Below are 14,805 nucleotides of genomic sequence, written 5' to 3'. Positions count from 1 at the left end.
ACTCTCCCCTCTACCAGCATTTCCAACACTTTCTTCTCTGCTTTACTTTCTGCATAGCAGTTATCACTTTCTAATTATAACTATAACTCTGTGTGCATGTCAACCTGCCTCTCTTCCCCAATAAACTTAAGCCAGATGAGGATTGTTGTCTCTTCCATTAACTGCTGGTTTTCTAGTGCCTAGAACAGTTTCTAGTATCTAACAAATTTTCAACAAATGTCTGTCAAATACATGAATAAATGCTGTTCTTATTTCAAAGAATAACAAAAGAGAGAAGAGCTAATAGACAAACAGATACTTATTGTATTTCAGATTGCAAAAACATCCCAGGAACAAATCGTAACTTCCTAATAGCCTTGCCATTCAAATGCCATCATAATAAACCAAAAACTTATTACTTCTCCCAGGAACCAACTCACACATTTTTCACCAACAACTTCCTTATGTGGATCTTTAATGAGAAAGGGGCCCATAGCTAAGTCATCTTTCAACCCTTTCATTTGTATGTATCCAAAAGGAGATTTCCTGGCAGTTTATAAGGCTCATCACTATTAGTTTGTTCTTTCTGTTAAAAAATATCATGTTTTATTTAATTTACAAAGCAAGCAAAGCTTCGTCTTTTCTTTCTTCCTCTCACATGTGGTGAAAAGGGCTAAAGCAGGAAGCAGTTGAGGATTACTCATTCATTCATAAGCATTTATCAGGTGCCTACTTGGGGAATCGTGAACATACAGACAAAAACATGTGTTCTCAAAAGCTCACAGGGCAGGGGGGGAGGCTGGATGCAGATTAATGACGATAAATAATTCGTAAATAAAATACACTGCAGAATTTCTTGCTTGCTTACAGGAAAGAAATCCCCAAACCTTTTGTATCACAAGTTGTCTTGACTGTGTAAGAGCAATGTGGTCTTCCTGCTAAAATGAAAAACCTGCATCTAATGACAAAGATTGAATTGAACCCAAATTCAATTCAAGTACTTCCTATAATAATTGTCCTCATGAAATCTGTTGAGATTATGAAAGAAAAGTAAATAAGAAGTAGTTGCAGAAAAAGAGACTAAACAGTCATGAAAGTCAAATAGGATGTGTGATCCTGGATTGGATCCTGGACCAGGGGAAGATATACCTATAAAGGATGTAATTAGGATAACTGATAATATTTTAATGTGGGTTATAGATTTGTAATGTCAAATTTTCTGCTTTTGTGATTTTACTGTAGTTATACAAGAAAATATCCTTGTTTTTATGAAAGAAATACACATTGATAAAATAGCAAAAAAAAAAAGCAATTTTTTGGAAACCAGCAATTTGTTGGGCATTTTCTCCTCACATCATTCAAATGCAGATGCCAGTGGAATGTAGAAGTATGGAGTTGAGGATAAAGAACCAAGTCTGAGGTATACATTTAGAAATCCCAGCATCAGCCACAGAGGCTGGATGAGGTCACCAAAGGAGGTCACCATCTATGAAAGTACAAAGAGAAGAGGCTCAAAACCTGAGTCCTGCAGTACTTGAGTATGATGCAGCTAGAGAATTTAGAAGGAAAAAAAAATTAAAAAGGCCAGTGAGTAGGAGAGGGAAAAAAAAAAAAAAAAAAAAAAAACCAAAGAAAAATGTGTTGTCCTGAAAGACAAACAAAAAAACTGTGTTCAAGGAGCTGGGGAGAACAATTCTGTCAGACACTACTGACAGCTCAAGATGAAGACTGAGAATTGACCATTGGGTTTAGAAGTGCGGATGTGTTATTAAACTTGGGAAGCTTCAGAATAGTGTTGAGGACAAACGCCTGATATACAGTACATGCAAGACACAAGGGAATGAGAGAAATGGGAGTCCGTGCACACAGACCATCCTTTCAAGCAGTTTAGCTGTAAAAGGAAGGAGAGAAATGGCTTTGCAGCTAGAGTGAGTATACATGTGTGTGGTCCAGTTGAGAGAAATGGCATCATATTTCTAATGTGGATAGGAAAAGATCCAATAAAGAGGGAAAATTGAAGATTCGGGAGAGAAAACAGAGAACCGCTGCGATGATGTCATTGAGCAGGTGAGAGGGGATGGAACACCAAAGGAAGATCTTCTATCATCACAGCAACACCAACTGATCCACAGTAACTGGAAAGAAAGCAAGCGTAAAGCACAAAGCTCATGCAGACTAAATATGAAAACACTGGAAAGTTATTTTTTTAACGTAAAAGTCAAATACATCTGTTGGAATATGTAAAACAATAGCAAGAAGGACTCTTTATAAATATGTCCTGACCAAGTTAACACCTTGGTTGAATTAGTAAAAAATGCTCATGAGTAAGTTCAAAGTTGTTCACATCTGGAACTCTTAACAAGAGAAGTGGGGAGAAGGGCAGTAAGCAAATTAAATACATAGCAACATTTTCAAGCTAGCAAAACAATTTTTAACATTTCTCTTGGACTAGATTTTAAGTATCACATGAAAGAGGTCACTTATTATCATTGTTGAATACAATGTACATAGTAACTACTCAGTAAATGCTAGTTGAATTGATTAGTTAATTCGGTCCTACAGTTGGTTTCTGTTGATTAAATTCTCTACTTGGTATACTTCTGGTTTGCTTGTATATAGTAGTAATAATCTCATGTATCTTTCCTACTAGAATACATTGTTTTCATTGATTTCTTTTGTTGTTAATGTTCTGTTTATTTCTTTTTTTTGCATTAGTGGTTAAATATCATAAACACTGGGTATCATATATATGTTTTGTTGGTTAGTGTAATCTTGGAAGTATACAGCATGTAATAGCTACAAAATAGTTTAACAAGAGCAGTTAAATGGCCATATTATGGAATAATTAATGAAGGAATAAAATGCCTTGTTAAATTGTGTTAAAATAACTTGTAAATATTGAAATTACTGTGTCTATTTTATTGTATTTTTTTAGCATAAATGGTTGCCAGGGTGGAGTTAGAGACCCATAAAAACATTTTATATTGAAAGAAATGATAACTATTCTTTTCGTTTATAAGAAAATCACCAGATGAAGGGCTTTTCAAAAATAAATTATCTGCTGTGCAAGATGGTATATGCCTATAATCCCAATATCTTGGAGGCTAAGGCAGGAGGATAACAAGTTCAAGGCCATCCTCAGGAACTTAATAAGTCCCTAAGCAACTTAGTGAGACCAAGTCTCAAAAAATAAAAAGGGCTGGGAATGTGGCTCAGTGGTTAAGCGCCCCTGGGTTCAATTCCCAATACCAAAAAATAAATAAAAATAAATATCATAAAATAGGGAGAGACTATATTTATTAAACCCCAAAGAGAAGGGAAAGATAGTCATCTGAAGAAACTTTTTCCAAGGGAAAAGTGCTGCTGTGTCTGATTCCTAAGGAAGGTACTAGGAACACTGACCCAGAGAGATCCTTATATTAATTTATACAGAAAAAACATGCAATTAAAAGCTCCAGTGTAATATTAAATATTTTTAGGAGTTCTGGTTAAAGGAGTCACCTGGGAAGTGAATTCACATTATACAGATTAGACCAAACTACATAAAAAGCCCCCAAAGATTTTATTTTAAAAAGCAGTGTCATTTGAGACCACTGACAAAACATATGAATGGCATTCAGCGTTTACTTAATAAAAGGCAAGGTGGAAAAACTCACACCTTAAAAAACATTAAGAAAAATATCAAAAACCCAGCTATGAGATGATTATATGATTGTATGATTAAGATGAAGTTGTATTACATACTTATCACCTCAAAATAAAAACAATAAATATATTTAATACTATCTAAAATAATGCTAATTAAAAACAAATAGCAGAAGATAGAAAGTTTAGCAGTCAATACAAATATTTCATTAAAATTAGCAAAGTATCATTATCGTATTTGAAATATATTTGAAATATTTATATACAGTATATTCAGACATGTTTTATGAGAACCTTTACTATTTGCAAATAGAGAATTATAGTCATCGCCATCATCACCACTACAATAAAAATTAATTTCTGCCAAGGAAAAATCAATCATTCAAGCTAGCCTCTTATTCTTGAACTCTAATAAAACAATTCATTTTGTAATTTATCAATTCCATGACACAGAAATGTTGACCCATCAATGTGATACAGAAAGCCCAAAGTATATATGGGCTTTCTCTGTACACAATTCTCAAAATGACCCTTGCACCCCTTTTTTCACCTCCAATTAAATCCCTGTCTCTTTTGCCAAGATAGGTAAAGATAAGACTTCTATTTATGTACATTTTGTGCCTACAGCATTGTATAATGATCCCACACTCTTAATTTAACATGGTATTAAATATTTACCCTACAAAACTATAGTACTTGATTACATTCTATACTGTGTAAGTCTCTAATCCATTCATTCCTATAAATATCGTATTCTCTCCTCAACAAAAGCACAATCTCCTTGAGGGCAGAAATTCTTGTTATAAAACACCTGTTCTCCCTCTATAATCCCAGCTCTGTGCCAGGTAAGTAATGAATTCTTCATAAAAGCACCATAAAAGCACAGTGTCTTGAAAAGCAGCAATCAAGCAAACTCCTTCACAAAACATTGATTTACAAATTACAGAGTAGAAGCAAAAGGAAACTGAAAACTATCTGCCATAATTAATTGAAATCTAAACAGAGTAACAAAATATTTTATCATTTTATCTGCTACCTAATTAACTTATAAAGCATCTATAATGAAAACACATTTGCAATACTCAAATATGTCTTCAGGTTGATGAAATTACAAATTATAAGATGTGCTTCTTCATATCTTTATAACTTTCTAAATTTTTTCAAAGACTGTGTATTGCTTTTAACACCAGTAAGAAATTAACAAAAATAACTATTACTTTATTCCTATACATATATGTAATATGCATAGATATAGATTATCTATATTAAAGTGATCTATATATTAATCTCTGGATTCTTAAAATTTCTGGACTCAGTTTAAAGATCCTAGAATTAGACAGTATGAGTTTGAATTTCAAACCCACTAATTCCTGCTATGTGATCAACCCACATTACCTAGTCACTGAATCCCTAAATTTTCTCATCTGGAAAATTAGAAAATAACAGGTACTCCTTCAGAAAGTTGTGACAAAGATTAAATGGGTTAGAATGTACGAAGTCCTTAAGATTAACTCACATTCTATAAACACAAACATAGTTACTGTTGTTGTCAATATGTCTGGGGAGCAAAAAGAAAGCTAACTTAATTCTGTATGTGTCTACAACAACCTTCTTATAAAGTAGCACTCCATGCCTCTGAGAGTTCTCAAGAAAATAGGGCACACAGATATGGAAAGGCTTGCTGTATTGTATCATGTACACTGTGCCTCTCATACAACTTAACACCAAGAAACAGAAAATCTCTGCAAACCTCAGACAGATAGTTTTAATTGCCTAATTTAGAGATTTAAAAACAAATCATCACACAGTGTACACAGGTTGCTTTTGTTATAGAAACATTTTTATGTAACAAGGAGAATAAATTATTATCCTAACAAGCATCAGCATTTACTCTACCACTAACATTAGTGAAGGTCAATTCTCCATCCTAATCTAACTTGACTACCACAACTTCTTAATTGTTGTTTTTAATACCTTCTTTCCTATATGCCCAGGACATCACAATTTCCTGGTTTCCCTAGTATCTCAATCAGCTACTCCTTCTCAGGAGACATGCCTGACTCCTAATCTCTCTAAACTGGAAACACTGGATCAGAACCTCCTTGCTTATATTCTCTTTTCATCTCTCTCTGTCTTGATAATCCCATCCAGTTTCACAGCTTTATATACCATAATACACTGACAAATAAATATCTCTAGCCAAATTAGTCATCCAAATGCCATATTTATAAATTCAGTTGTTCACCTGAATTTCTTACAAACATCAAGTTGCCACCAAAATGCTTAATAGACATGACAGTCTCAAAAATTATCCCCTCCTGTCATTTTTCTGTCTCAGCAAGTGGCAATAGCATCCTTCCAGTTCTCAGATCAAAAACTTTGAAGTCACCCTGGATGTCCCTCTTTCTCTTATACCCAACATCTTACTTATTAGTAAATTCTGTTGTTTCTACTTCTGATATATATCCAGAATTGGATCCCTTCTGACAACCTTACTATTACCATAGTCCAAGTAGCAACCATCATTCCACCTGGATTTTGGTCTCTTAACTGGTTTCCATCCCTCTATACTTTCCCCTTACATCAGGGTCTCTCAACCTTGGCACTATTGTCAGTGTGAGCTAGATAATTCCTTGTTATAAAAGGTTGTCCTGTGCACCCTGTGCCTTTTATAATAGTTAGCAGTATCCCTGGTTTCTATCCACCTAATATCAGTAATATACACCTTACCTTCCCCACACCCAGGCTGTGACAAACAAAAATGTCTCCAGGCAGGGCCAACTGCTCCTGAGGGACAAAACTGCCCAGGCTGAGAATCATTGCCTTGTAGTATGTTCTCAACCTAGCCATAAGAATGACCTTTTACGACATAAACCAGATTATACAATGCATCTGCTCAAAACAGACCTATAGATACCCATCTCAAAAAGAAAAAAGAGAAAGAAAGAGAAAAAGCTGCAATGCATCCCACTGCCGGCTGGCTCAGCATAGTCTGCCATCTGCCCAGTATGCACGGACCTTAGCACGGACTTCTCACTCTGCACTCACTCTCTTCAGTCCCACTCACCTTTTGTGTCCGTCCCTCAGATACACCAGAAAAGCTCTCATCTCAGAGTCTAGGCACTTGGTTCCCTGTGCCTATGGTCCCTGTCCCATTATATCCAGTGGGCTTTCTACTTCACTGCCTTGAGTTCCTCATTCAAAAAAACTTCCGAACGAAGTCCATTGTGACTGCCCATTTCAAACACTCAGCTCTTTCCCTGCACCAACTGCTCCACACCCTTCCTAGTCCTCTGTTCTAACTTTATTTTTAGTGGTACTTATCTCCATGTTCCTATGTACTACTATTGCTTCATGTCTGTCTCTACCTGATAGAATGGAAGCCCAGGAAGGAGGGATCTTTACTACCTTATTAATTGTTGTGTCTGCATCGTATAGAAAATTGCCTATGGCAGGCACTTACTAAGTGTTTACAGAATAAATGAGGGAAGGCAAGAAGGGGAGAAGGGTCAATGTAGCCTCAGCTAATACCTAGGACACATCTACAGGCATCATTAACAAAGACTGAATTGGTTTCCATCGAATTCACTTAGAGTAGAATTCATAATGTACAATGGAAAGTAAGGATTTCTCGAAATGTTTCTATGCTTAGGGATTCTTGTATGGGGGTATTTAGAAGGCACACTTATAAGTCCATTAACTTATGGATCTAAATATCTATACATCTATAAAATAAGTAGAACTTTAAATTTTATAAAGCACCATTGGCTTTCATAACTCCCCTAGATACATAAAACAGTATGCTGGGGTAAGTCAAATCATTCAATTATATACACCATAAGGTAGCTTAACAAGTAACAGTAAAGGTGAACAAAGCTCTTTTCTACAGATGAAAGGCTGCATGGTACAATTGTGAGTGAAGCAGAGGAACAGAAATGCTTCCTGCTGCAAGCTGACAGTTACATGGAACCCCCTGAAGTTATAAATTGAGTTCCTCTGCTAATTACTGGTATGAAGGAGACAGAGAAAGATCCACATTTTATTTCTCTTGCTGAACTTGCAACATAAGCACTCGTGAATTTTACATTAGGGTCAAGCTGGGAAGTTCCCAGCCAGTTTTACCTGGAGTAGATAACAGTGTCACCTCCCATGCAAATGAGGTCAGGTATTCCTTTCTGCCTTGGGTGACTACCAGGGAGGTTTCAGTGTAAAAGATGCTAATAGGGAGGAAGATGTAGAGAGGGAAATAGGAAAAGAAAATAGAACAAAACAAAATACAGATCCCATTTGAAATAAAAATTTACCTATTGATTCTAAGAACTTGCATTTCGAAAAGACCTTAGAATTTTGTAATGCAACTCATTAAAATTGAATGCCATAACCATAGATAACAATATCAACTATTCTATCTACTTTCTGAACTAACTATTCATTGTAAGACCAATAAAGCTACCCAGCAGGCAGCTACTTAATGAAACAGGCCCAGTTCTCCAGGGAGGAGAACCTGTGGTTCAAACTAACACTTTTGATCAAATAAACACTTTATTCTGCACAATGAGAAATACCTTTTATGTGGATCCCGATCAAAAATGCTCTTGGGAAGAAAAAGGATGGAGGGGTTGTGACAATGGACTGTTGTGATGTAATATCCCAAATCAGGTTTTCTGAGAAGAAAAGGTAACTTCGACATTTCCAGTACATATTCATACCCTTTCTAATATCCTGGAAAGTCAGGGCTCACTCCTTGGCAAATGCACATCATTTGAATTAGGATAACAACTTAATATGCTTATTCATTCAACCAACAAGTATTGAACACATTTCTTTTGTAAAAGGAAGAAATGCCAGAAAGTTTGCAGAGAACACAATCTCCTTTACTACCAAGGTTTTTTTTTTTTCTTTTCATTCTATTTCTATAAATATGAACAAACAAAAACAATCTAAGGGATAACTAACTAAGATCTGACATCTGATAATCTGGCGATAGACACTGCCAATGAGTTCCTTCTTCATGTAAAATATTGAATAGTTCTGGGAATAACAAAGACCTACTCTGAAATCCTAGCTTCTTACTTCACGGGCTCTCTAGATGAATGGAAACCCTCCTGGGTCCCAATTCCCTTATGTGGACAATGTTCTGACCATACCCATCTACATGGTGGTTGTGGTGATTAAATGTGATGTTGGCAAGCACCCCTCCACAGCGCATACTCAAAAAATCATAGCTCTTTGGTTATCTTTGGTATCCTAAACTTATCTAAGGCCTTTCTTAATTCCCACGAGTACTTACTGGCAAGACTGCAGAAACACTAAATCTTATTCTACCTCTTCCGAAGAAATTATTTTTCATGCTTATCATCTCTAAAAATATAAAACCTCTGAATTTTCATGCTTCTGGATGTCTTAAATAAGTGTGTGAAGAAATTCCACCTTCAAGGAGCCTTTCCAATAAAATAACCAAGAAAATTCTTACCTAGTTTTGGCAAGGAATAGGGCACTTTAAAGTAGTCTTCATAAAATTCTATTAGTCTCTTTGTAATATGGAGAGCATAGTCCCCGGATCCTCTTCTGATAGCATCAGGTCTTGCATATAATCGTACCTAATTAAAAATATATATAAAGGTGACTTTAGTCTTTTGGTACTCAAATTATATCTTCCCTGAAAATATGAATCAACACTTATAACTTCAGGTACTACAAAAATTAAACAGTAGAGAAAGAGGAAAGGGGGTGGGGGGAAGGGAGGGAAAGGGAAAACCCTGAGGAATGATTTTGGCTGAATTCTACTGTTATATTATCTGCATGTGCAAAAATGTAACAACAAATCCCACCATTATGTACAACCATTATGCACCAAAAAAGGTGGAAAAAAAAAGAAAAAAATTAAATAGTATTCTCATTCGTATATCAAAGCTTACTGTGCCTGAAAGAATCAAACTGAAACAATTGGAATAAACCAAGTTGAGCAAGTCACAATTTTCTCAGTTTACAAGATGACATAGGGAAGATTTATACACCTTGCATCAAATAAATATTCAAAGTTATCGCTTACATGTGCTTGCTAGAGATATGAAGGTATGGTGGATTAGTATAATGGGTCCCTGGCTATGCTGAAAGGAAGCAGGATACAGTGGTTTTGCAGAAGAGAAAATTCATGGTGTGTTAAAGACATGTTGTATCAGGTTTTGGAAGTATTACCAGACTGGGAAAAATATATATATAACTTGTGCTTCCTTTTATTTTTAATCAACTGTCCTTATTTCCAATATGCAAAGCAAGGATAGAAAACTCGTGTACACAAGCAGTCGTCATTCTGGAAGGCCGTCCGCAACTGCTCCTAGCTTCACACTCGGTTGAAGTAATTCATATACACAATCTGGATACTAATATTGATTTTTAAAGCAAGCATCATAAATTATCTAGTCCTTGGCCCAAAAAAGCCTAAAGCGAGAAACATAAAACTGAACAAAACTAACAATTGTACAGAAAAGGTTAAAATGAGATTAGTTTTCATAAAGCTTTCATAAAGCTATCCAGCATCTTTCTTTCCAAAGGCTAAATCTATTTTTCACAGATGTGGTCCCTAATCCTCATATCAATTCTGTGAATAAGAAATATGTATTTTGTGGAAGCAGTAGAGAGCACAGCAGCCTGGGAGTTAGATTTTAGTCCTACTCTGCCACTAGCCGAGCTGGGTGATATTAAACAAATCACTTAACCTCTTTGGGTCTCCAATGTTCTCATTTATAAAATGAAGGTGCTGGCCACCAGCTGGTTGCTAAAGTGCTATTCAGTTCTAAAACACATTAGTTCCAATCCCATTTTACAGATAAGGGAGTTTGTACCCCTTTCACATCACTAGAAAAACAAATGGTTTACTCAGTATACCGAAATGGATATTTATATTCAATAGGGGAAAAATAGAAAGTCATACTCAATCATAACATAAAAAATTGAGTATACAATTAACCCTTTATTACCCATGCCTAAGAAGAGAAAACAGATATGTCAAATCAAGGAGAGACGAGTAGAGAAAAATACAGTCTCACTTTATGTTAGACCTGTAATTCAACAATGTATTTATTAAATTTGATTATAATTAATTGACCAACATTGCAAAACAACTTCCCTTCCAACAACTAAATCAAATATCAAAAGTAGTTTGCAGCACCAATATCTTTGACTGTCAGTGGTATAAAATCAGAAACTATCAGGAAAGAATATCTAAAACAGAACTTGATACTCAAAGAGGCAATGTTAGGATTCCCTGCCCCTGACATTGTTTATAAACATGCCATGTCTTAAATAGAGTTCCCAGGGAGAAAACCTTAAGAAAAGGATCGAGAGTACAGGCAATACAATAAGGAAGCATTCTCGGAGAAAACCAAAAAGGGAGTGGGGGAAGCAGGATAAGGAAGAAGAATGTCAATCAAAGGGGCAATTCAGGCAAAGTCCTGGACTCAGCCTGAGCCACAGGGAGTTCAAGAGCATGAAGGACACTGGTGAGTTTGCACAGACTTGAAGAAAGAGAACTGGACTTCCACACTTTTGCCCCCCAGTCATTGGCCATGGTTAAAAAAGTGAAGACATAAAATCCCAGGCACTCCTGGTTCGCAGCATATCTAGGTGATGCAGATCCTGTGGTCCAACAATAGTCCTCTGAAGAAGGTGCCATGTCTGATCTGTTAAGTGAAAAGCAGTGGGTGCCAGGACATAGGGACACCAAAATAGAAAGGGGATCTAGTCTGTGCACTAACAATATTCTCCAAAGATAGTAAGCATTCATCTGTGCATTTATTCATTCAACAAATATTTAATATGTACCTGCTTTGCAGCAGGACCAGGACTAATTGTTTTTAATTAAGCAATGAAAAAGACATGTTCTCTAACTAAAGGAGCTTGAAAGCATCATTGAGACAAAAAGCAATAAAGATGTAATCACCATGTTCAAAAAGCTTCTCATTTACTAGGTAAGTTAGATAATAAAAACTGATAATGATATATGCCATGAGAATGGCAAAATACAAATGGCAGACAGACTGAGGAAAAAGGAAGAGTTTTCAGAAAGTTCAAGGTGGAGTAGGTAGTAAATTCATGAACCATTGCCAGGACAACTGCAAAATGATGCAGCAAGGGTCACTGATTTTACTCTTAGGAGGCATCATTGATTTTGGTAGAAGCACAGTCATTCCTATCCATCAACTCGACCACGTCGTGGAGCATTCTATAGGCCCAGACAAGAGAAACACGATTAAATCAATCTGGCTGTCAAGATTTGATAGAAATAATCCAATTTGAGTGAAAAGGTAAAACATACGCATGCTTAGCACAGTGTCTTCATTTGTTCATTCAAACATTTATTCAATGCCTTCTGTGTGCCAGGCATTGTACTAGGGAATAGAAAGAGAACAATAAAATCCCTACTACAAAATAAGCAAGATATCTATACTTACTGCTCTTAAGAGGTTCACAATATGTGGAAAACAAACAAATAAATCAACCACAAAAATACAAACTGAGAGATATCACAGTATTCTCTGCCTTCACACCCATTGCAAAGGATATACAAAGCTAATGCCTCTATATTCAATCCCTCTTGCCTGTTCAAAATCCTCACTCCCAAATTTCTCCCTTTATTTCCCATATCACCAATTTATTCTTTCATACTGGACCATTCTCATCAGCAAACACTCTGTGTTGTTTCCTTTATTTTAAAATAAATCTTTCTTGGTCACAGAATTCCAGTCATTGTCTCCAGCCATGCTTCCTTGAAAGACTTTTCACATAGTTAGGATGATATCTGCCCCTGAACACTTATGAGAATGAAAGGGAACACTTAGAACCTGAAACAAAACTTATAACTAGGTGCTTATTGTTAATAGCCCTGCATCTAGTCTCTCTGAAACACAATGCATCTATTGTGTTTTCCTCCCCCTATTCTACCAACTGTTCTCACAAAGATATCTAAAGACCCTACAATGCCAAATCTGTCAGTCATGTGGATGCTCAGCTTCTTTAACCTATCAGTAATATTTGCACAGTTGGTTATTTCTTGTCCTTGAAACATTTTCTTCACATGGCTCTTCTTAATTCCCTTCTATTTCAATGGGCATACCTTCTCTGTTTTCTGGTTTATCCCTCAATGACCTCAATCCAATCCCTTCATAATGATGGAGGATCCCAGGTTTCAATCCATATACCTCTTCACTTCTCTGTCTACATTCGATGACAACAACTAGTCTCATGGTTGTACATATCATTTATATGCCCATGAATTTAGCCAGACTTCCACTCTCATTAGGCCAACTTCCCACTTAACATATCTGCTTGAATATCTAACATGTCTCTCCTGTTGAACATGTCTAAAATCAAAATTCTGATCCCTTTCCCTCTCCCTCCCTCCCCGCCCCCTGACACACACTCCTAAAACCTTTCTATCTCAATTAACGGAGCTGCATCAGTCTATATAGCTTTCCAGGTCCAACACCTCAGCATTGTCCTTCTTTCCCTCTTTCCCTCACATTCCAGCAAATCCTATTGGCTATCAGCCACTTGCCACAATCCCACACTTACCACCCTGGTCCCAGTTCCCTCAATTCCTTGCCTGGATGATGCTCTGCTTTCCTACTGACACCCCATCCCTCACTTCTTTCAGGCTGACCTCTATGACCAAAACATGCCAGTCAAAAAGAGCATCAAATGTGTCACCGCTCTGCCTTTCCTCCTCACTGGTTTCCACCTCATTCAGAATCAAAGCCCAAGTAATTGGAAGGGCTCAAAAATCCCTATGCAGATGAAGTCCCCTTTAGCTCTCTGGCTTCACTTCCTACTATTTTGCTCCACACTAGCTGCAGTTTACTCACAAACTACCTTCTTTGCCAGTCCTCAAACATATCAGAGAGATTCTCCATCAAGAATTTTGAGTTTCTCCCCAGATAACTCCATGGCTCATTCTTTATCTTCTTTAGGCACTTGTTCAGGTATCTCACTAAGAAGCCTTTCTTCTTACCCTAGGACCCTGCACTTAAGTGATCTAAGTAAGTGATCTTAAAGATATTGCTAAATACAATGGCTTTATCAGAGGTATGGGAAATCATGGAAGGGTAGTAAGCCAGGGAGTGATTAAATTAGTTTTGCATTTTTAGAAAGACAGCGTCAGTCACCTACAACAGGAGCAGTGAGATCTGGGGGGATGCTTGTTAAGAACGCAGGCAGAGACACAAATGAGAAAAGTGAAAAGACATAAAGTAATAGGTGTGATCGGACAAGTAAAGAGAAATTGCAAACCATAGACAGAAGTACCTATAAACGAAGTTGCAAAATATGAATTTAATACCATGAGCACAGGCTGGTCATCTGAAGATTTTAAGTCACAGAGTGACATGATCAGAATTGCATTTTAGCAGATTACATTGGACTTCAGGGAAGATGATGGATTTGGAGAGAATGGGAACAAATAAAAGAAAACAAGCTAGACTTGTAGAAATCCAGATGAAAGATGATGATGGTTGAGAGTGGAGAGATGGCAGCGGGGAGGCTGAGAAATGGATGGATGTATTCAATTGGCCCTAACACTTGAAGGAGTCCTTCAGTACCAAGTAAGGCCAACTGTACACACTTTCACCTGAAAACAACCATTCACCTAATCTGTATTCCAGTAATCCCACTCCAGTGCTGCACTGGAACAAATGAGACCCAGTGGAAGGACTGGGAAAACATCCAAAATATTTTATAAACTGAGTAATTCCTGGGTGGTTAATCAAGTGAATTTGGTACAATAATTCTCTTTATACTGTGAGAAAAAAAGTCACAGTTGTTTCCTTCTTTTGGAGTAACTAAGTTCTCCTTAATCATAACATAGAAACTAAATCTTCATAAACACAGTTATCACTCAAAAGCAATGAAATATAATTTTATTACACCTGCTTATTTGCATTTTCTGACATTCCATGATAAGAGCCCAGCTCTGAAAATGTAAATTGCTTACCAGGCTTTATCTCTCCTTCTGCATAGTTTCTTCTTATAGCCAATATAAAACAGACTCCATGGACATTTAGTTCAGTTGAAAGGACATTACACCAGGAACTGTCACACAGGGATCTGAGGTTCAAATTTCTTACTACCTACTTCTTCCAACTCATGAGAGTCAGTTAACTTCTCTAGGTTTCAGCTCAAAGTTTT

At 36.6% G+C, this 14,805-nt stretch overlaps 1 protein-coding gene across 1 annotated transcript in view; it reads right to left on the bottom strand.

The window, feature by feature from the left end:
* Trhde (thyrotropin releasing hormone degrading enzyme) overlaps positions 1-14,805 on the bottom strand; it is a 367,467-nt gene that overhangs the window by 253,816 nt on the left and 98,846 nt on the right. Inside the window, exon 3 of the mRNA XM_047548697.1 lies at positions 9,098-9,224. Coding sequence (XP_047404653.1) covers positions 9,098-9,224 — 127 coding nt within the window. The remainder of the gene's footprint in view (positions 1-9,097; positions 9,225-14,805) is intronic.

Source organism: Sciurus carolinensis, chromosome 4, assembly GCF_902686445.1.
Source record: "Sciurus carolinensis chromosome 4, mSciCar1.2, whole genome shotgun sequence".
NCBI lineage: Eukaryota > Metazoa > Chordata > Mammalia > Rodentia > Sciuridae > Sciurus > Sciurus carolinensis.
Note: the sequence above shows the minus strand (reverse complement) of the source record. Positions and strands in the feature narration are given on the sequence as shown.